Below are 21,607 nucleotides of genomic sequence, written 5' to 3' on the forward strand. Positions count from 1 at the left end.
GAAGGAGGTCGGCTGTTGCTGTGACAACCCTGTCGCTTGCCACCGCTGTTTTCGGGCTGCAGTCTTACATGCGGCCTCAACAAGCCTGCCACCCCCACAACACTCGCACACTCATTTCAGCGAGCCTCAGAGGGAGGGCGAGCGAGCGCGAGAAACAGAGAGACATTTCCCCCCGCCCCATCCCTCACTTCCTGCGTGTAGCGGCTCCTGTGAATGACAGCTGCCAGAGCTCCTTCAATGAAGGAGGAGTCGCTCGTGCACACAACCAGCCAATTAGAAGACCGTGACAACCGCTTCCATGGAGCTGCGACCAAACCTTGCCATTATACAGCGGAGACCAGCTAAAGATAAACCTGTGACAAGCACAAGGGCGGCTCGTGTCGCCCCAGGGACTTTTTGCGATGTAGTTTTTCACCATTGTGTGCCCACTTTCTTGTCTTTTGAGACCTTACACATTGTCACGTGATCGTTCGCACGCTATCGACGACACAAATATACCCCCGTCTTTTCTCTCAAGGGCCAAAACAACATCCTGTAATCAGGAAGTTTACAGAGGAAAACAGTATGTCTGCATCTATAACCACAGACACACACACACACACTCTCCATGTCATTACCTCCCTCTCGTTCTGCAGTTGCCATGGAAACAGGTGTTCTTTTCCCACTGAAGGTAATAAGTTGAAACTAGTTGAGGAGAGTTCGCTCTGATGTCATTTGAACACGTTACGCCCATGTATGTGCATCCTGGCCGTTCCATTGAGGAGGGTCACAGGCTTGATTCAGATGGCCCTCCGATGGCCACCGCTGATGTCGAGACACAATAAGCCTCCTTTCAGACAACGTTTTTTAAGAGCTGATAAGCGGTGAAACAACATGAAATATTGATTTGTTTTTGTTGCCGCTTTCGCTGTCTTTTATGCGCTTTATCTCTCTGCCCTTCACATTTAAATGCATTTGTGTCTTGTAACCCTCTTACAATATATTATGTAGTGATAGACTGATAAATTAGATTGAGATTGACATTATTTTAGGTGATGGATAACAAGTCATTTTTTTAAATCTGGATTTGTCATCCACATGGTACTTTTTAGATGTTGGTGAGCTGGTGTTCCCGACCCAGTGTCCTGTCTGGCTAAACAAGCAACGTTTATTTAGTCATCAGCATTTATTGTGGTTAACATAATGCCTTCAAATTTCTGGACCTTATACATGTTTGTTTTTTTACACTTTAAGAAATTATTAAAATTGCAGCTATATAAATAGATAATATTTTAAACATTTCAAATTTCTTGACGTCATTTAATGCTGACCCAAAGCTAATATTTAAAACATTCATATTTTAATAATATTAAATGTAACCTTTAGCAAATTCCATTTAAAGTCAGTAAGTTATTTTTAAATGTTCTCTTTCTCTCACCATGGCTGCATTTGTGTGATCAAAGATACAGCAAAACTGTAATATTGTGGAATATTATATTATATATATTATATTATAACTGTTTTCTATTTTAATATATTTTAAAGTATTATTTATTTCTATTATGTAAAGGCTGAATTTTCAGCTGTGTCATATGATCCTTCAAAATCATTCTAAAATGCCAATTTGCTCTTCAAGAAACAAGGTGTTTAACAGATGTGCTCCTTAGTATTTTTGGGAAAATCATGACACGTTTTTTTTTTTTTTATTCTTTGATGAATAACATTTCTTTTCAAATAGACTTTGTAACATTGGGTTTACTGTCACTTTTGATCAATTTAATGCATCTTTCTAAATTCAAGTATTTATATGTTTATATGCAGTTTTCCTGACCCCAAATTTTGAATAGTAGTATAGTTATGTTGAAAAAAAAACTTTTATCAAATTTTAATTATTATTATTATTATTATCATTGGCTTATCGGTAGCAAACATTTCTGATCACAATCTTCTAGGACCAAATGATCAGATCTGTGGTATCATTCACAATCATTTTATAGCTCTGTCCCTTTTTATATAACTAATTTGTGTAAAATATTTTAGGACAAACATCAGAGGTGGAGGCAATGTAAATGAAACGGCTCCTGAGCTGTGAAATTGCAGCCGCTGAGCAATTCAGATTTCCTCTGGGATTATAGAGCATAAACACTTCAAATTGATATATTTGTGTATAACCTACAGAGTGATATGGAGGCACTTGCACACACACAAACACACTAGCGCTGAATAAACGAATACACAACGCCCTCGCAGCTAGTGACAGGGAATGCCCTTGACTCGTCTGCTCTCGAATCCGAGGCTTCAGACGGCAAAGCTGCGTGTTGAAAGGCGGCATGCAGATGCAGGAATACTTTCCTGATGGGCACTGCTTTAAAAGAAGCTGTCATGCTGTCTACTTGCTCTCTTGCTCTCTTCTCTCCTTCGACAGTGCTGTGTCACCATGTTTACGTCCTTGTCTCGCACTTCTCCAGCGCTCCTCCCCTTTCCCCTCTGCTCTCTCCTTTCCTTTCAGAGTGTTCTTAGACTAATAATACAAGTACACCGTCGATGAAAGTGATATATAAACCAACCAGCAAATTTCTAAATCCAATGCACTTTCCTCATAATCACAGAATTGATTAATTGTGCATAATTTAATAGTATTCAGCATGTTGCTTGCTTTTAGTGATAATTACTGTAACCAATTTGGACAGAATTTTTTTTCCAGATGTTGCGTAAAATAAAAAGTCCTTCATTTTTTTATTTATTCGTATCTTTATATTTCATGTCTTTAATCCATACAGACTTATACATCATGTTAACTAATTTATTATGTAATATATTGTTAATATATTGCAAATATATGTATACTCCAAATGTGTTTTTATCTACAAGAATAAGTTAACTACAGAATAAATGTCCATCCATTGCTTACCGAACACTGTTTGAAAAGATGAATATTTATTCTTTGGTTGGAGCTAAATCTGTTGTTGCTGGATATTCTCTATCACAGACCTGTACCTGTTTAAAGGGCCTCTCTTCGTTTTGTTTGCTGTCAGTCATTGTATGAGAGACAATGTGCAGAAACCTCACCTAAGAAGAGCAGACAATGAAGCACTGCCATTGTATCAGTGCAGATGTGCGTTAGCTGTGTCGTCCTTTTCTAAACCCGAATGAAGGTCAGGCTGGGAGAAATTAGCCCTGCTTGTCAAGCATTAACTAAAAGGGGGGGATTTTAATGGCAATGAGACGTTAAACACCAAGCTCTCGGACCTCAGCATTAGAGATGGTTCACTATGTCCCCAGAGTAGTTATATATTTTACAGATCAATATTTTGTAATGAAAGAGGCTGCCGAGTGAAACCGGGCTTTATGGTTCAGCTTGCAGTGATGGATGTGTGTACCGCGCTAAGCTGTAGTGCGTTATGACAAATGAATGGTCGCAGGAAGTCATCGTCGTCCGGCCAGTTGCGGTTTCTAGTCGGTCCTAAGGCGCTTAGCACTTTTTAATGGTTTGACCTGTTTTTGTATGTGGTTTTCTGCTGAGTCATGCACCGTTTCCTGCTTGCACACTGGCCTGTTTGTCTTTGGCTGTGGTGCATTTCATAGCATTAGTTTGGAGCATTAAGATATATTCCTGTCTGCTTCATATCAGTGTATTCTGATAAGCTGTCGACAGGCTGCAGCTCACTTGGTGGATTTATTAAGACGTCTGGAACTGGTTGTCAGTCGTGCTTTGGGTCCTTCCCGATGCAGTTCTGTGATGTAATCGTGGAGTCTTTTACAGACTCGTGATTGATTAAGCATCGCTGGTGTCTGTAAACGGCCTCATTGTAATCAAGTGGTTTGTTTGAGTACTGTTTAGGCAACACTGATCCTTTCAAGCCGCCCTGTGAAGAGACACAGATCAATACTTTGATTGAGAGTTGACTAGGGTTATTATCGCACATGAAAACAAAGGTGCGAATTTGTGTTTGTTGTTCGTAGTGTTAATAAAAGCATACAAAACTACACAGAATTAAATTAAAAATGAAATATATTAATGATACTGACACAATCATTTTGTTAGATTTTTAAAATTTTAGTTTGTTTCTTAAACAAGCCAAGGCTGCATTTATTTAAAATGCATTAATACTTTAATGTTGAACAAATATTTAAATTTTAAAATTTTTTGTATTTTAATATATCACTATTATACCACAGTTATTTTAGAATCACAGTTCATTATTTGTTTATTACATTGGTGGCTAATACTGGCTTCTCCAGACTGTAAATTGAAGATAAATGTGTATTCCAGCCTTAAGCTTTCTGACTCCATCATCGTCTGCCGTGGGGAACGGAGCAAGAACTATGCGGAGGTATCATCAAAAATGCATAGATATCAGACGGAGCAGTCGGCTCTGCTTGAGGAACGCGTCAGCTCGAAGGACGAGAGCCAGGGGACACTTTAACAGGTGCGGAGCGTGACGGCTCTATTTCAGATGCGTGCAGAGACATGGCACAGTGAGATGCTGCACTCCGAGTCTCAAGCCTGGATTGCTTTAGAAGTTGAAACCGATGTTGATTTGTGCTCCAAGTGAAGGACATACAGTGAAACAAGTATAAAAGACTTCCCAAACTGAAGGAAATTGAGTTTTTAAGTTGTAGCCCTAATTTAATCAAGGCAAAAATCAAGTTAAATTGTCTTTTTGACCATTAGCTGTCCCCCTACAACACACAACAGCGGCAATTTACCCACAAATACACAAAGTTAGAAACGCTCGGTCTCCCATTAATGTCCTGACTTGAGCCAGAGCTCATTAAGACCAATAGAGTGTCTAATGAAGCCACGCACTGTGAGAGCAAGCAGCTGGTCTTCCCAGCAGCCTTTAGGATTTCACTGACTGAGGGGCCCATGGCCCTTTTCTTGCCTTTTTACATGGACTCTTCCCCCAACCCTGTTTACAAAGGTTCAAGCCATGCTACCTGGCATCTGAATGCATATTTACGTGACAGTTCACAGTTCAATTAAAATGAGGCCATTATTTTTTACATTTATTTATCCAAACTCTGCACAAGTCACTGTTTTCTATTCAGTTACAATGAACAGAGTTTTTTGTGTGCACTTTATTTTACAGCACGTGTACTTATGTAGTGGGTAATATAAGGTAAATACATTGGCTGAAGTTAGTACCTAGTTATTGTTTATTGTAATATGTACAACAAGTACATATTATGTAAAACTGTAAAATAAAGTGTGGTTACTGTGTAATTAAACATTTATGTACTGAGTAGTATTAATTAACTACATGCACTTACTATATTGTTAGGGTTTGGTTTAGGTTTATTTGCATGTAGTTATGCATGATTTGGTGTTATTATAATAGTAAGTACATGTAACATGTCTAACAAGTACACCTTAACATAAATTGTTACCAAAACCATTACCTGTTACCTTTTTTAATTGCACAAAGGAAGGTAAAGTACCATAAAAGTAGTCCATATGAATGGTGTGCTTTGTTTTAAGCCTTCTGAAGTCATGGGAAACTGAAGTTTGTGTTACTAAAAATCTTCTCAACAAAGGTTTTGAGAAAAGTGACACTGTCCGATTCAAATTGTTTTTCTTAAATACTTCATTGTTTCTTTCCTTCTCTTTAATCGGATTTATCCCTTATGCATAACTTCTTTCTTTATGTATAGCGTCTAACTTCTGCATTTATGTTAGAAAGTGGTGTTATTTATTGTTATATTCAGGTTTAATTTGGTCTTTTTATGATTTTAAATGATTTTGATTAATTGTACAGCAACTTCTGTTGCTTTAAATATGCTTTATACTCTAAATAATTTGTCAACTGAATTCTGATTTGAGTTCACACAACTAGTCTGAGTGATTCTTATACTATTTGGTCTTCATTTGACTGGATCAATGAATCAGTATCAGCAAGACTGGAGAAAGATTATCAATGAAAAATTATTTTTCAGTTTTGGTCAGTTTCTAACAAAAAGCAATCAGAAAAACCTTAATAATTGTGTGCAAGTCCCATGGACCACTTCTGTAATATTTTTCCATCCCTTTTCGAAGCTTGAAAGCTTCTATCCCCATGAATTGTTGTTACATGAAAAGCAGCAATCAAAACAAAAATTATAGAGTTATAAGGTTTAGAACATCTTGAAGGTGAAATAATATGATTTGTGACATGAAAACCTCTAGGAATGTAACATTCATCTTGAACAAGGTCAACGGATGTAGTATACAAATAAGTTTAATAAGTCTAATGACTTGATCTCGGTTGGGCATGAAAGACGTCTGGTCTGTTTGTTGCTGCGGTGAGCTGCTGTTGATATTTTGGGCGTCATGTGATACTTGCGGTAGTGAAGACAGTTGGCCTCTCTCACATGTGCGACTCGAGTTCTGCATGTTGACAGATGGAACCCTGTCGCCCCCCTTTAGTAGCTTTGTTTCAGTGAATCACACCTCTGCGGAGATGGGACATCCCTGTCAGAGATTTCCACACCTCCGTTTTCCACTTCAGTCATCTTTCCTTCTCTCTTTCTCTCTCTCTCTCTCCATCTGTCCCCAGGGAATGCCTGAAAATAGCAGCCTAGGGAAAAATGGGTCAGGCATCATCATGGGTTCCTGAGGTGGGATTTGTGCGTTACGTGAAGAGTCAGGAGGCAGAGAGAATCAAACCTGGGTTATATTGACAGATGGAGCTGTCTTCATCCATACATTTACTTTGTGCTGTGTTTTTTCTGACTGTTTGGACTTTTCTCACTCTTTTTCCTGGCATGGCTACTTTTGTTCATTAGACTGTCTGCACCTGCTTTCTTTGACTGAAGTTTACCCAAAAATGAACATTTTATCATTTTTTATAAAATATTTTTTTAATAAAATACAGTACAGTTTATAAAATACAGTAAAAACTCTAAAATTGTAAATAAATAAGTTACAGTTTAAAAACAACTTTTCTATTTGAATATATTATTCATGTGATATTAAAGCTGAATTTTTATCATCATTAATCCAGTTGTCAGCGTCACATGATCCTTCAGAAATTATTCTAATATGCAGATTTGCTTATTAATATCAATGTTGATGTTTTCTTTAATTTAAAAGAAATATTTTGTAAACTTATAAATGTTTTTATTGTTACTATTGATTCATTTAATGCATCCTTGATGATAAAAAGATTGCTGAAATAATAATTCATTTACTAATAAATGTACTGCTATGATGTAACTCCATAAAACACTTTTCCAGGAAAATGATGCATATGATGCAAAGCATTACTGAGTCATTTGTAATTTTCCTACCAATAACCATGTGACTATTCTAAGTCTTTTCAGCAAAACCGGCTTGAATAATTAAAGACATGAATGATTTTTTTTTTCCTTTTATGATATTGCTTCTTAATACCTCATTTAAAACAAAAAAATAAAAACAAAATTCAAGAGTTAACCAGAGATCTCATGCGGCTTATGTTTCAGGCTGCTCCCACAGGGCAGAAAACCTGTCTTCACCCTAAATAATTATCAACATATGCACTGTAATAATGTAAAACTGCTGTTAATTAGATTTTACAGTGCTCCCCTCAAACCAAGGTTCCACATCATGAACACAAAGAGCTTCTCTCGGAAGAAATCCAATCAGGTTTTTCTCTTATGTTTACAATTTCTAAAAATCTCTCCAGGCAATTGTGAAACAGCTTCCTATCCTAGTTCTTCTGAGAGCAACTTGGATTATACCAGTTCTGCAAGTTCTGTACTGAGCTATAATTTTCTTGGTTTCGAGTCTTTTCGTCAAGGCCATGCCCTCGTGTACAGTACTGTTTCAAAACCACACCTGCGCCATCTCCAGTGGAAGTCCCCAAACACACCAGCCTGTGTTTTATATAGCCTTGCTGACGTGGCAAGTTTTCTTATAGTTTTTGAAGGTAAATTCATTTACCAAAGCCTACTAGGGAACAACTTGCCACCTTTCACCCTAGAGTTCAATGCATTGGGAAACAATGACACGAATCATGCGAAAAGGCCAGTAGGCTTTGCTATCCGTCTAAAACAAGGCCTGTGGGCTTCATGGTGGGATGTGAGATGCCAAACACAGCCTCAAGGACCTGCTGCTGCGCCTGTGTTTATGAAGGCTCAGCCCAGCTCTGTGGGACTCTCGTTCTCTGTCTTCCCCTGCGGGCCTGTGGTTGATGTCACAGGACAGAGTGTTAGTGGAAGCTCCCTTTGTTTGCTGATTTGATGCTAGTGGTGTGGTTTATTGCATAATAGACTGGTAAGACAAAATAGTCAGGTTAGACTTCATATGAACTTAACGGTGATGAAAACAAGGCTGTGAGGGATAGACGGTTTTTATAATGGCATGCACTGTAAAAAGGCCCTAGATCACCTCATTTTTGCCAACTCACAACTTAAAAACTGTTTTAAGAAGTTTTTGCTTTACTGAAAGACTTTTCATCAGCTGACCCATTGAACACACTGCGGTTCCCTTCTTCACAGCCTTGTTTTCATTTCTGTCAAAAGTGAAGTATGGCGCTTCAGACTATATGATTACATAGTTACATTCTGTGACCATTTTTACTGTCGATCTGATTAGAGGTCTATAAAAATGCACCACTGAAATACAAAACATTTAGAGGAAAATTTGAATATTTTCACAGTGATATAAATAATAGGAAATTAAGGCTTGGATTTGGACATAAAAGTGCCATATTTTTATTTAATAATATACAATTGTGCAAAACTAATTTCATATACTAGTACATTTGCATTTTCTCCGTTATGTAGTGCTCGAATGAAGGAAATCTTTTTAATAACACTGTTTCTAAAATTTCTAAATGTCTATCCAATGTACATTGGATCACCACCTGATTTTAAATTTTAAGTGTTTTATTTTTAATGTATATTACAAGTTGTTGTTTTTTTTTCAAATGCGTTTTTAAGATTTTAGATTTTTTTCATTAGAATTAATAATAGTTATATTCAACAAAGATGCATTCAGTTGCTCAAAAGTGACGGCAAAGACATTTATATTACAAAATGATATTTCAAATTCAGTTCTTTTAACTGATTATTTAAACAATCTTGAAACAAATCGCAGTTTTCCATACAACGATTAATTACCAAAAATGGTTGTAACAATGAAAATAATAAGCAAATCGGCGCATTCAAATGATTTCTGAAAGATAATGTTACTCTGAACACTCAAGTAATGATGTTAAAAATTCAGCTTTGACATCATAGTAATAAATTAGATTTTAAAATATATTAAAATGGAAAACCTTTCATATATTACTATTAGTACTGTGTTCTTAATCAAATAAATGCAGCCTTGGTGAGCATAAGAGACGTCTTTCAAAAACCTAAAAAACTCAACAGCCTCAAATATATAGGATTTTAATATCAGCCATTTATACATTATTGGACTGTTAAACTCATATGTTTGTCTGAAGCTTATGACGCAGGTAAGATATGCGTGACGAACCCCAGGCTAAAGAACACTAACAAGAGCCTTATGTAGCTGCCGATGTCATAATGACATTGGTTAACAAGTGACATTGATGTATGTATTTGTAAACTATAAGTTTAAGTTAAAAGAGCTTTGTGTCAACGAAGTTCCTAAAAGCCAAGCTAATGCATAGAAACGTAACGTGTTGCGCAGGATTATGGCATTGGCAGTTATCAGACTGCTGCATCACTGTCACAGCTCATTCCACAGCCTTTCCCGGCTTATTACTGCTTCACGACTTCTCACAATGCTGTTTCCTTCTTCCTCTCCAGGATTTAAGTGTCCTGTCTGCTCCAAATCAGTGGCATCCAATGAGATGGAGGTTCACTTCATCATGTGTCTGAGCAAGCCACGCCTCTCCTACAATGGTAAGACACGCCCCCACTGTCCCCGCCCACTCTTATTCAGAGCCATCAACTCCGTATCTTTCCTCTCCACTATTTTCCTCCTTTTATGAGTCCCTGTATCAGTTTATATTTTCATTCTCCACTTCATTCTTGTCTGTGACTCCATTCCGGTGCTGAAAAGAGTCTGTGAACTGTAGATGACCCATTAATCTAGGTCTCTCTCTCTCTCTCTTTCTGTTTTGCCGTGGGAAACCAAGGTCGTCAATGTATATGACATTTGTCACCCTTTTTTTGCGTTCTCTTTTTTCTTCTAAAGAGTTTCAAGGCATCTGTAGGCCGTCGAATTGCAGTAATTTTTTTCACAATATTCCTCTATGGATTTCTACTCAAGCCATGTTTGATATCAGTTCTCATTTTGTCTTAAAGATATTACTGAATTTGCATCGCATTGAAGTTTCGTAATATGATGGATATCCGAGTAAAACAGAGTGTTCAGTGGGAAATAAATAGGACAATATTTTTTTTTTTCCCATTGGGTTTTCATTTAATCCTTTCCTCAATCATGCCTATGTTAAATGTAAGGGTATATTAAATATTAATATTATGCTTCCCATGGTTACATCAGATAAAAGGTTTCAGAGGCAGATTTTTTTTAAGTTTGTATGAACTTTTCTTTAGAAAAAGGTTTAGAGCCTTGATGAATTGTGCTCAATTAAATGTTTTTATTAAGAATAAGGTCAACTCTGATTACATTTGATCTTTTATGCTTTGGTTAATTAACTTAAAACTGAGCCCTATAAGTTCAAATAAACTGACTTATTGCATCTTTGAACATTTCTAATATATTTTTAAACTGATCTTATATAAAACAAGATTTTTTATAATCTTAACAAAGTTTATAATTGTTATACTTTATAAAAAAATTACAATAATTCTACATTCTAGGATTGTAGAGGATTCTACTAATTCATTTAAATCTAAACATGTTATCTTTGACCTATAAACCTATTTTATTATATTAAAATTATTTATATCTTCGATTTCTTTTTTAGTTCATTCATTTGTTTTTATATAAATATTTCAATACAAAAAAATGAGATAAAAATTTAAAATAATTGCAATTTTAATCATTTTTAAAGTAAAAAAATTAATTGTATTATTTTCTTTCTTTTCTTTTATTATATTATTTTCAGCTGTCTAAACTTATTTTATTGTATTAACGTAAAATAAAATGAAGATCTTTTAATTTCTGTTCATTCTTTTTATTATTCCATTATCTTTTCAGAATTATTTTTCTTTTAAGAAAACTGTTGCCATTTTAATCATTCAAAAAAAAATTAATATAAATAAAATAAATACATTAACCTATTATCTTATATTAAAATGTTTGAAATAATTTTGTATGCTTTTTATTAATTGTATTTATTTAAGTCTAAACAAGTTTTTTTTTTTTTTTAATATCTGAATAATTTAAAAAGTGATGCAATACACTGACAAGCAACACTAGCTCACTATCAATTGTGTGAGCTTTTGGATCAGTCAAGTGCAGCATTGCGGGAACATAGCACCCATGACTTTAGCTGTAGTGACCCGATGACATGCGTAGTCTCTGCTTGTAACAGCTGTTTTGGGTTAGATGGACATCTGACTGACAGCTACCTGACTGAGGGACAACTGTCCAACCCTGACAGAGCTAAAGGTGACCCGCATCTATGCATCTGATTTGTCTTCACATAAACATTCATTTAATGCCTTTTGGGTTACATGTCAATAATTACTAAGTGAAAGCAAGGCTTTTAAATGTACAGGCACCTTTAAAAGAAAATTAATACCGGTTATGCATGTTAATATCAGTCGTTTTTCCACTTACTGACCCCACCATGTTCAAGTTAGTGACATTACCAGACCAGAACACAGAAGAGTTAATCTTATTTCCCACAATGCACTCTGTCCCATTGTCAGCTGCAGCCAGTGACAGTCACACGTCAGCAGATCTGCTCACTGTAAAGGCCGCTGTCTGTGAATGCACTACACTTGCCTTTTGACACTGTGGTTTGTGCCTGCTAGCCCTCCATGTCCATGTGAACTCTTATCCACCCCAGTCTGTATTGATCCAGGCAGGGAATAACCCTAGATGTAACCCTAATGCTAGAAGTCACATTGGACTAACCCTGAACTAATACATGTTTCACCCCAGAGGAGATGGCAGTCACAAAATAATAGATAGTTATTATATTGTGTTGTCATCTACAAAATACAGCACTACTTTTTATTGAAATGTCCAAAGTATTCTGATATGAAACAGTCCAAATAAATAGAGAGTTAACCTCTCATTCAGTCAGTCCGTTGTAGGGTTGACCTAAGGAACGACTTGTTCACTGGATCAGTTACCAAGTGAAAAACTCATTCACTTGTTTAGTGTTTAGTTTTAGTATGTTTTGTGAAACACTGGAAAAAGTAACTGTACTGTAAGAGAAGTACAGTGTATATACAGTATAATAAATGAATATATAATAACATATATATATATATATATATATATATATATATATATATATATATATATATATATATATATATATATATATTGAATTAAATAAATGATCTCAGAGTTTACAGCTGTCACTGTAAAGGGACTGAATGCAGTAGTAAAACTTGGCTTGACACTTTTAGAAAATAGCAAATAAAAAATTTAAGAACAACTTTAATACTCAATACTGAATAGCTTTATCTGTTATGTGACGTTGCTTGTTTCAGGTGATTTTGTTTATTTTTTCATATTATTTTAAATCAGGATATACAAAACAAAAAAACGCATATGAAAATTTCAGAGTGAGTGTGCAAGGACTTTAAATTAGAGATTTAAGTATTATTTAAAGGGTTAGTTCACCCAAATTTTAAAATGATGTCATTAATAACTCACCCTCATGTCGTTCCAAACCCGTAAAACCTCTGTTTATCTTCGGAACACAGTTCAAGATATTTTAGATTTAGTCCGGGAGCTCTCAGTCCCTCCATTGAAGCTGTGTGTACGGTATACTGCCCATGTCCAGAAAGGTAAGAGAAACATCATCAAAGTAGTCCATGTGACATCAGAGGGTCAGTTAGAATTTGTTGAAGCATCGAAAATACATTTTGGTCCAAAAATATCAAAAACTACGACTTTATTCAGCATTGTCATCTCTTCCGGGTCTGATGTGAGCTGGTTCACTGCGCTTATGACGTATGACGCTGCTGACGTGTTTTCTGGCGCGCCCAATAACAAAGATAACACGTCATCGGCGCTTCCTGTGTGAAAGCATACACACTACAGATGGAGTGAAACAGGCATTATGGTATTTTTGCTAAATTGTTTTAATAAATGTTTTTTAGATTTTAAAGGTCCCGTTTTGCGCGCTTTTTTGAAGCTTTGATTGTGTTTACAGTGTGCAATATAACATGTGTTCATGTTTCGCGTGTAAAAAAAACACAGTATTTTTTACACAATTCACCTATCTGTATACTGCTGTTTTCACTGTCATAAAAACGGGCTGATGACTTCCTTGTTCTATAAAGTCCCCCCTTCAGAAATACGTGACGAGTTGTGATTGTGCCAGCGGTTCCTGTGTTGTGAGTCGACAGCAGCTGAGTGCAGCCGGCCCTCCTGGAAACGCGATTGGACTAGTTTTTGAGAAGCATGTGGGCAGGAGCGTATGCTGGAGTTGTATTTATAGTCACAGGAGCGTTTTTACTGACGAGATGCGCATGAAAATTGCATTCGATTTTTTTGCACTAAGTCTAGTTAACAAAGCTAAACAGCGTTGCCCTTTGTGTAATAAGTTACAGCAACTGTTAGACGCACCAACTTAAATAATAAAATACACTTACTTGTTGTAGTCCATAAACAACGCCTTCTCCAGACAAAGAGGGAACTGCTCCGTCTTTCAAGAATAATCTTTGTGCGAATCCGGCATTAAACTGATTGAGATTGAGGAAGCTGTCCTCAGCAAAATGTGCAGTACATAGTTTTACATGTGGATTATAATTTTTGGGAACCGGGTTAAACATAAATTGTAACTATTAATCTCCAAGTAGCGTCCCTGGGAAGCCCAAACAAAGATAATTGGACTCCGAGATGAAAATAACAGCGTTTCAATGGCGACAAACACAAATGCAGCTCTTCCTTCTTCTCCGTCGGAGCGCAACAAGACCACGCCCCCCTTTTTGTGTATTCCTGTGGGCGGAGGTTAGTCAAATAAACTGTTTTAGTGATGTCATTACTGCAGGAACTAGAGGGGTGTAGTCCAAACGGGTCATTTTTGTAGGCGAATCCTGTTAAATAAAATATCTCGCTTGGCATTGAACTCTTACAACAACATTACACACTAACTAAAGTTTAAAACATGGGATCACGAAGAAGGGGACCTTTAAAAAATGACTTGTACCAGATGGTAGACAGACAGACAGACAGATAGATAGATAGCAGAAATGTTATTCTGCCCTCTGAAAAACTCTCTCTCATCTCCCTCCCCATGTGAGAGCTAAATTTAACAGCAGGTATTAAAATATCATCATGCATAGTCCTGGCTTGGAAAAGACACACTGGTCAGCTCACACGGGCTCTTCAGAGGGTAATAAACACACAAAACTGCTATCAAAGTAATAGCGTTAACATTTCTGACCCAAGAAGCCCAGACTCAGATTGACAGCTATCTAGCGGAAAGAAATGGGGAACATGATTACTAATAACTTGAACTGAAAGGCCTAACCAGCAGCTGATCTCTCTTTCACACACCTGTCCATTCCTGTAAACTAGTGCAGCTGAAGTCATCGGCCCTAAGAGGATAACAAGCTCAAGTGTGTGCGTCCTGCTGTTGTCCAGGGATGTGCGGGGGAAAGGCTGACATGTTTGGCTTGCCGTGAACAGCGTCTGGAAAACTGCAACAGCGTTTGAGAATTTTTTGAAGCACTAGAGTAGTTCCAAAATTTTACATAAATTCCTGCACAACAACTACACATCTATGTATTATATATCTAAGAGAAGACACATTTATGTAGCAAAGAGTAACTTTATTAATACTTAAGCATTATAATGAACAATATAATACTGAATTAAATAAAAGATTGTTAAATAGTGTTGCAATTGTCACTGTAATGGGGCTGAAGGGAATTGTAACACTTGAAAATATTGGCCAATTTCACCTAAAATAATAGCCAACACTAAGTATTACCAAATTGTTTCATCCTTTGTGTTATTTTTTTATTTTTATTTTTTGTATCACATTTCCACATTATTTTTCACCACCAAAACTGTTTTGTCCATTGATAATAATGAATAATACATTTTTGAAGGATCAAAAGGAGATAACATATTTAATTTCAGCCTAACTTTGAAGAAATGTAGCATGTTCCAGTTGCCCCCGGTCTCTCATGCTGCATCGCCTCACTAAGCTGATTTGTATTTGGAGCATATGTCTGCCGTCTGTTCTCTATTCATTGCTGCCATCATCTCCTGTTTTTCCCAGCTCACCTCTTTTTGCTTTCCACCCCGTGTCGTTCTCTCTCCCTCCATCACATCCTCTCTAAACTGCAATCTATCTCTCGTCCTGTCTGCCTGCTCTCTGCACACAAAGCAAACAGAGCTCCATCTCCCCATCTTCACCTCAGGTGCCCTACGTCACTTTTTCAGCAATGCAGATGGCTGGCCGAAAAAAAAAGTGATTTTGTTAATGTTCATTAAACCTAAACTGAAAAAAGAACCTGCGTACAAACAAATTTGTGACACGTCTTTGAAGTGGTTTCACACCTCTGTAGTTTGAGATTCATCCCAAAGCATTATGGGAAACTGGGTTAACCCTCAATCAACATCCTGTTTTGCACGATCTCCATTATCCTGTCATGATTCTTTAACCTTCTGTCAGTAGTTAGCACAGTCCTCACACACACACACACACAGGTGTTTCCAGGGGAAGCAGTGCACGTTATATGAAAGGAAGTAGTTCGTCTCGGTTTCTGGCTCATTTCCCTTTGAAGAAGACTTTTACTGGAAACAAAAACAGATTGAGAACGGCGTGTGTGCGTGTGTGTGTGATTATGTTGGTATGGGCATGCAAGTCAAATCACGTTGGTTGTTGCCCTTAAGCTATTAGCAGAAAATGAGTTCACACTTCGTCATCGTCTCTCCACCACAAACATACACAAAGCAATGAAGCATGAGTAACTGTCTTTAAATACTAGTTATGCTAACTGCCAACCCACCTCACTTAACCAGCGGATATTGTGAGAGAGAAAGTGGAGGAACGCTGTGAACTTTCCTCTGTCCTCACCACTGCCCCCTGCTGGCAGACAAGCCGTTTCAAATATACACTGTGTGTATGTTTTCATGAATCTGCAGCGTCAAAAACATCCCAATCAGACATGAGCTGTGACATGTTGTGCTGCAAAAAAAATCATTCTTATTTTAAAAAAAAATGGCAAGAAATGTGATAAAACGGGAGTTTGGGATCTACTGTATGTGCTACAAAAGTAATAGTTTTGTTTTTACTATTGTCAGTATAAAAGACTTTCAAAAACATAAAAAAACTTCCCTACTCAAATGATAGTTTTGAAGAGTATTTAGTGTTTTTAGAAAACTATATGGAAATATGGTTATAAAAAAACAAGATAGTAAATCAAGTGTAAATAAACATTGTGTATGCAACATTTGAAAACCATGTAAAATTTTACTAAAATTTGAAGGAGTTCTCAAATGGGGTCCCTGTGTAGTCCAAAGGGGAATCTACATAAAAAATAAAAGACTTTTGTAAAAAGTTACATATATCTAATATTTATTTTAATAAAATGATTACTCAATGATTACTGTAACTCAGTTCCACCCCCTGACCGATGCTCCTGCATATAGTTTTCTTAGACAAAAAAAAATATGCCCACCAAGCCTTCAATTAAAAACAGTTGTTTTCTGTTTGAATATATTTTAAAATATAATTTATATGATGGTAAAGCTGAATTTTCAGCATCATAACTCCAGTCCAGTTATCATTCTAATATGCTGATTTGCTGCTCAAGAAGCATTTATTTATTATCAATGTTGAAAACGGTAAAAAAAAATGGGAAAACCATGATAATATTTTTTCAGGATTCTTTGATAAATAGAAAGTTCAAAAGAACAGCTTTTATTTGAAAAAAATAAAATAAAATACAAATTATATATATACAGTTTAAATGTCTTATTTGTCACTTTTTATCAATTTAATGTACCCTTGCTGAATTAAAATATTAATTATTTAGAAAAATCTTACTGACCCCAAACGTTTTGTACAGTAGTGTTTATAGATCAGTATTATAGGTTTGCATCATGTGCTCACTGTGAGTGTGTGTGTGTGTGTGTGTGTTACAGATGACGTGTTGTCAAGAGACGCAGGAGAATGTGTAATATGTCTGGAGGAGCTACAGCAGGGAGACACCATCGCTAGACTGCCGTGCCTCTGTATCTATCACAAAAGGTGAGACGGACATTTTTATTGCACAGTTTATATTGTTCATGTCTTTTTAACCAGCACCAGTGTTGGTAAATTGCTTGTGATAATGACAAACCCGCTTGTGTCCAACCCTGTGCCAATCTGACATGAGATGTTACATCTTTGTGCCAGTCAAATCTCAGCTGTCAAATTGCCTGAGAATTTACATTCTACTTTATCTGCTGAGCATGAAACACAAACCTTGTCATGTCCTATATATAATTATGTGTTTACGTAACTATATGATTGACGTTTCATGTCTGTATATGGTGTCTCAGCAGGAGGCTTCTTGGTATTGAATAGCACACTCATTGGAAAGTCTTCATGTCTCAAACAGCTGACCCTTTTAAGTGAACCGATTGGCTTGCTGATGTTCTCTTGCAGCTCACACTTGAAAGGTTTTCAGAACAAATTTGCCACAAACAAGTTAAACGCTCAGTCCTAACCAGGCAAGGCACAACAAAGTGACAACCGATAAATCCTATCACTTCTAAGTTAATAGTAATATTTTGGCCTAAGCCTAAGCAACCGGCAAGACATTTGTGAGATTGGCTTGCATGGTTTCTATATCCGGTCCAGTATTTTGCTTTACATAGCATTATATTAACATCTAATATGTTGGCGGTGGTTTAGTCATTTTCTGCACTTTTATCGAGGACAGCAAAATGATTTAATGCTGGGATTCTGTTTAGGACACTGTGATAATCTTAATAGCCATTAGTAGAATCCTTTAAAGCATTATGCTAATGAAACTGTGATTTCCTGATGTAAACAGCTGTATAGACTCCTGGTTTGAGATCAACCGCTCCTGCCCTGAACATCCTTCAGACTGACCTCCATCATCTTCTTCTGCTACCACTGAGAAAGGTGAACACCAGCACACAAATATTCACCGACATGTGTCTCAATAATCGGATATTTGTCAGTCATGTTGTATTGGAATTTTTGACTTTGACTTTATCAAACTGTAATTAGCAGCATCTCATTACTCCAGTGCATCTTTTTTGAACAGACTATAAAAAGTAATTACCAGAGTAGCAAAACAGTTTTTTTTTTTTTTTTTTTTTTTGACAGGTTTTATCATAAATGTGCCTTAATAAATAAAATTGTGGTCACAAAGCAAGTCAGACCTCTTTTGATGTTGTTGTTATTATTATTATTATTATTAATTTTATTTCACACTCAAGTCCTCTAAAAATTATTACAATTATTAATGTTATTATTGTTAAAACATCACAATTAACAGTAATAATATGCACTTTCACTTTCACTTAAACTTTCACAAACATCTAGAACTCAGACAACTCTCCTATTATTATTTTTGTTGTTGTTGATAACAATAATACAGGGAATGTTCACCTAAAAATGCATTTAATGTTTCATGACATTTCAAACCCGTAAGACCTTCGTTCATCTTCAGATCACAAATTTAGATATTTTTGATGAAATCCAAGAGCTTTCTGACCCTGCATAGACAGCAATGCAACTGATATTTTCAAGGTCCAGAAAGGTAGTAAAGACTTCATTAAAACAGTTCATGTAACATCAGTGATTCAACCTTAATTTAACTTTTTTGTATGCAAAGTATTCTTATAGCTTCATAAAATTACGATTGAACCACTGATGTCACATGGACTATTTTAACAATGTCCTTACTAGCTTTCTGGGCCTTGAACATGTCAGTTTCATTGCTGTCTATGCAGGGCCAGAAAGCTCTCGGATTTCATCTTAAATATCTTAATTTGTGTTCTGATGATCAACAATGGTCTTACAGGTTTGGAACAACATGAGGCCGAGTAAACAGAATATAACATTTTTGGGTGAACTATCCTTTTAAGTAATCAAGTTATTTATTTATTATTAGTAGTAGTAGAAGTAAGTTGGATATTGTATATATAATACTATATAATATTATATTCATTTTTATATAGGGATTTTTTCTGTAATTTATTGATTTGTCCAGTATTAAAAAAGCAATCTGGTTAAAGCTTTAAATTCGAGTTTCTATGTTTAAATATGCGTTATACTTCACCCACACCACTGACTTACAGCAAAACATTCTCAGACTACCTTCCGAGACCCTTGACATAAACCAAGTGTGAAAACACCCACAGGCTGATTATAACTTGTGTCTCTTTTCCACTCACTTCAGGGCACTTATAAACCTGACAACAAAAAAACACACATTTACAAAGATCTAGACTACCACTCTATTAATGTAGTTTTTATTTCTGTAGTTTCTTCATTGACATGGTATTGAAATGTGGTCTGGTAAAGACTTCAAACTTAAACCTTGTGTTTCTATGTTTAAAAAAGCACTTTATACATCAACCCACACAGCTGACTTACAGTAAACCATCCTTAGACCACCTCCCAAGACCCCTGACATAAACCAAGTGTGAAGACCCCCTCAGGCTCAGTATGACTCTCATATTTCATCGTTGTCTCTTTTTCTCTCACTGTAGGGCACTTTATGGACCTAAACCTGGATATCCTGACACAAAAAAACCCCCACATAAATCAACCTACCAACCAATTCGACCAAAATCCACAGAAACGGACATGTGTCATCGCAAAACTGAACCGAATAAAAGCGTTCATCCAGCTAACACCATCCTTACCACTTGCAGAATCCCACAATCCTGTGCTAGAGACTGCTAAAACTGCTAACCGGCCCCTTCACGGCAAAACCACAAACACCGGATCTCTGGCTTTGGAAAACGTCCCGCTTTCTTGCCCCCTCTATATACTCTGTGTTCTTATCGCCGTGTGTGTTCAGTCCACTCCTCTCTCCTTGTGTATGTAATCAGACGGAAGGAGATGGGAATGAGGGGGCGGGGCAACACGAGGGGCGGGGCATATGCAGTAAATAAGTAGGAAGTAGACTATGCTTTGCAAACTAATCCGGAGGCCATACCTGACCTGTCAATCAAACGATGCTGATTATAGTGGTGTGGCAGGGGGGCGGGGTTTCACACCTGGTTGGTGGGAGGAGTTTTGTGTGCGGTTCACTTATTAGTGATATGTTGGACAGCCGGTGGACGTAGATTTACTTATTCTGTGTGTGCATGTGCGTGATCATGTGTCCACAAGCAGGGAAATGTGTAAATTGTGTTTCCTGTTAGTGCCAGAGGAAGTCCAAGACATCAGCATGTGTGTTGGGATGGGGGTTTACAGTCACAAACGGCGAGAAAGATACACTCTTGGTCTGTCTTCAAATGTTTACAATTCACGATAGATGTCTTTCCCCTACAGATTCTGAAACAATAAGAAGCTCAAAGCTATTTTCCTAGTTTCATCTGCAATTTTTGGGGGCAGTTATTATGAAGCGCTGACCATAATATTCGGACAGTTTCCCTGTAAATGCCTTGAGTACGTGTATTCAGTGTGTGTGTGTGTGTGTGTGTGTGTGTGTGTGATTTCGGCTTCTGTCCATCCTCCCATGTTTTCTGTATGTGACCGATCAGCTTGCATCTGGTAAGCTAATGTTGCTTCACTACTGTATGTAAAGCCCAGATATACTGGTGTCAGTCTATTACGAGATCATTTCTATGATCTGCATTTACTTTTTATTTTTGAAAAATCTGTGAGAAACCTCACGAGAAATCTATTTAATCTTCAGGATGCCTCTGTCTACTGTATACACAGCAAGCACTGTTAGAAAATAATGTTGCCGAAATTGTAAAAAATTATTTAAAAAAGGAGTCAAATAAAAAGGTAGAGAGAAAAAAATAACCGCAAGAAAACATTTGACAGCCTATTACTTTTTGTGTTGGATAGAAGTAGGGCATTTCTGAGTTTTTTCTGCTTTGTGCCTGTAAATGAGGACATACAAACACCATCCATCAAAACAATGGAGAATAATTACGCCTCACCGTCTAAAACAAATCAAACAGATAATAAACAGAGTCAGGTAGCGTAGCACTATCTTGTGGAGCATGGGCTGCAGAAAGTGACTCGGCACTCTCGAAACCCATCCTTTTATTTTATTTTTTGTCTGTTATTTTGTATGTTTTTCTTTTCTTTTTTTCCAGGGACATGAACGGATGCCTGTTTTAGGAGGTACAAACTAAGTATCTGATGATTTTGATGTGCAATCTGTGGGATGAGTAATAATGATGAAGATCATACATATAATTAAAACAAGATGAAATCAAATCAGATGTTGCTTTCCTTTTTTAAGTCCACTGCAAATACACAAAAAGGGTCAAATAAATTAAAAAAACAATCACTTAAGAAAGAACAAGAGACATTATCTCTATTCAGTCTATTAAAATCACATTTAGCTTGTATTGAGTTCAGCTTCACAAATTCTG

General features: G+C 36.6%; 1 protein-coding gene across 1 annotated transcript in view; it reads left to right on the forward strand.

The window, feature by feature from the left end:
- The window catches only part of LOC113043045 (E3 ubiquitin-protein ligase znrf1-like), a 30,381-nt gene extending 8,842 nt beyond the window's left edge, over window positions 1-21,539 (forward strand). The window contains exons 2-5 of the mRNA XM_026202157.1: window positions 9,721-9,816; window positions 17,171-17,276; window positions 18,067-18,158; window positions 19,757-21,539. Of these exons, the coding sequence (XP_026057942.1) occupies window positions 9,721-9,816; window positions 17,171-17,276; window positions 18,067-18,124 (260 nt within the window). The 3' untranslated portion in view covers window positions 18,125-18,158; window positions 19,757-21,539. The remainder of the gene's footprint in view (window positions 1-9,720; window positions 9,817-17,170; window positions 17,277-18,066; window positions 18,159-19,756) is intronic.
- Window positions 21,540-21,607: the final 68 nt, after the last annotated feature.

The sequence above is a fragment of the Carassius auratus genome, chromosome 25 (genome assembly GCF_003368295.1).
Source record: "Carassius auratus strain Wakin chromosome 25, ASM336829v1, whole genome shotgun sequence".
In the NCBI taxonomy this organism is placed as follows: Eukaryota; Metazoa; Chordata; class Actinopteri; order Cypriniformes; family Cyprinidae; genus Carassius; species Carassius auratus.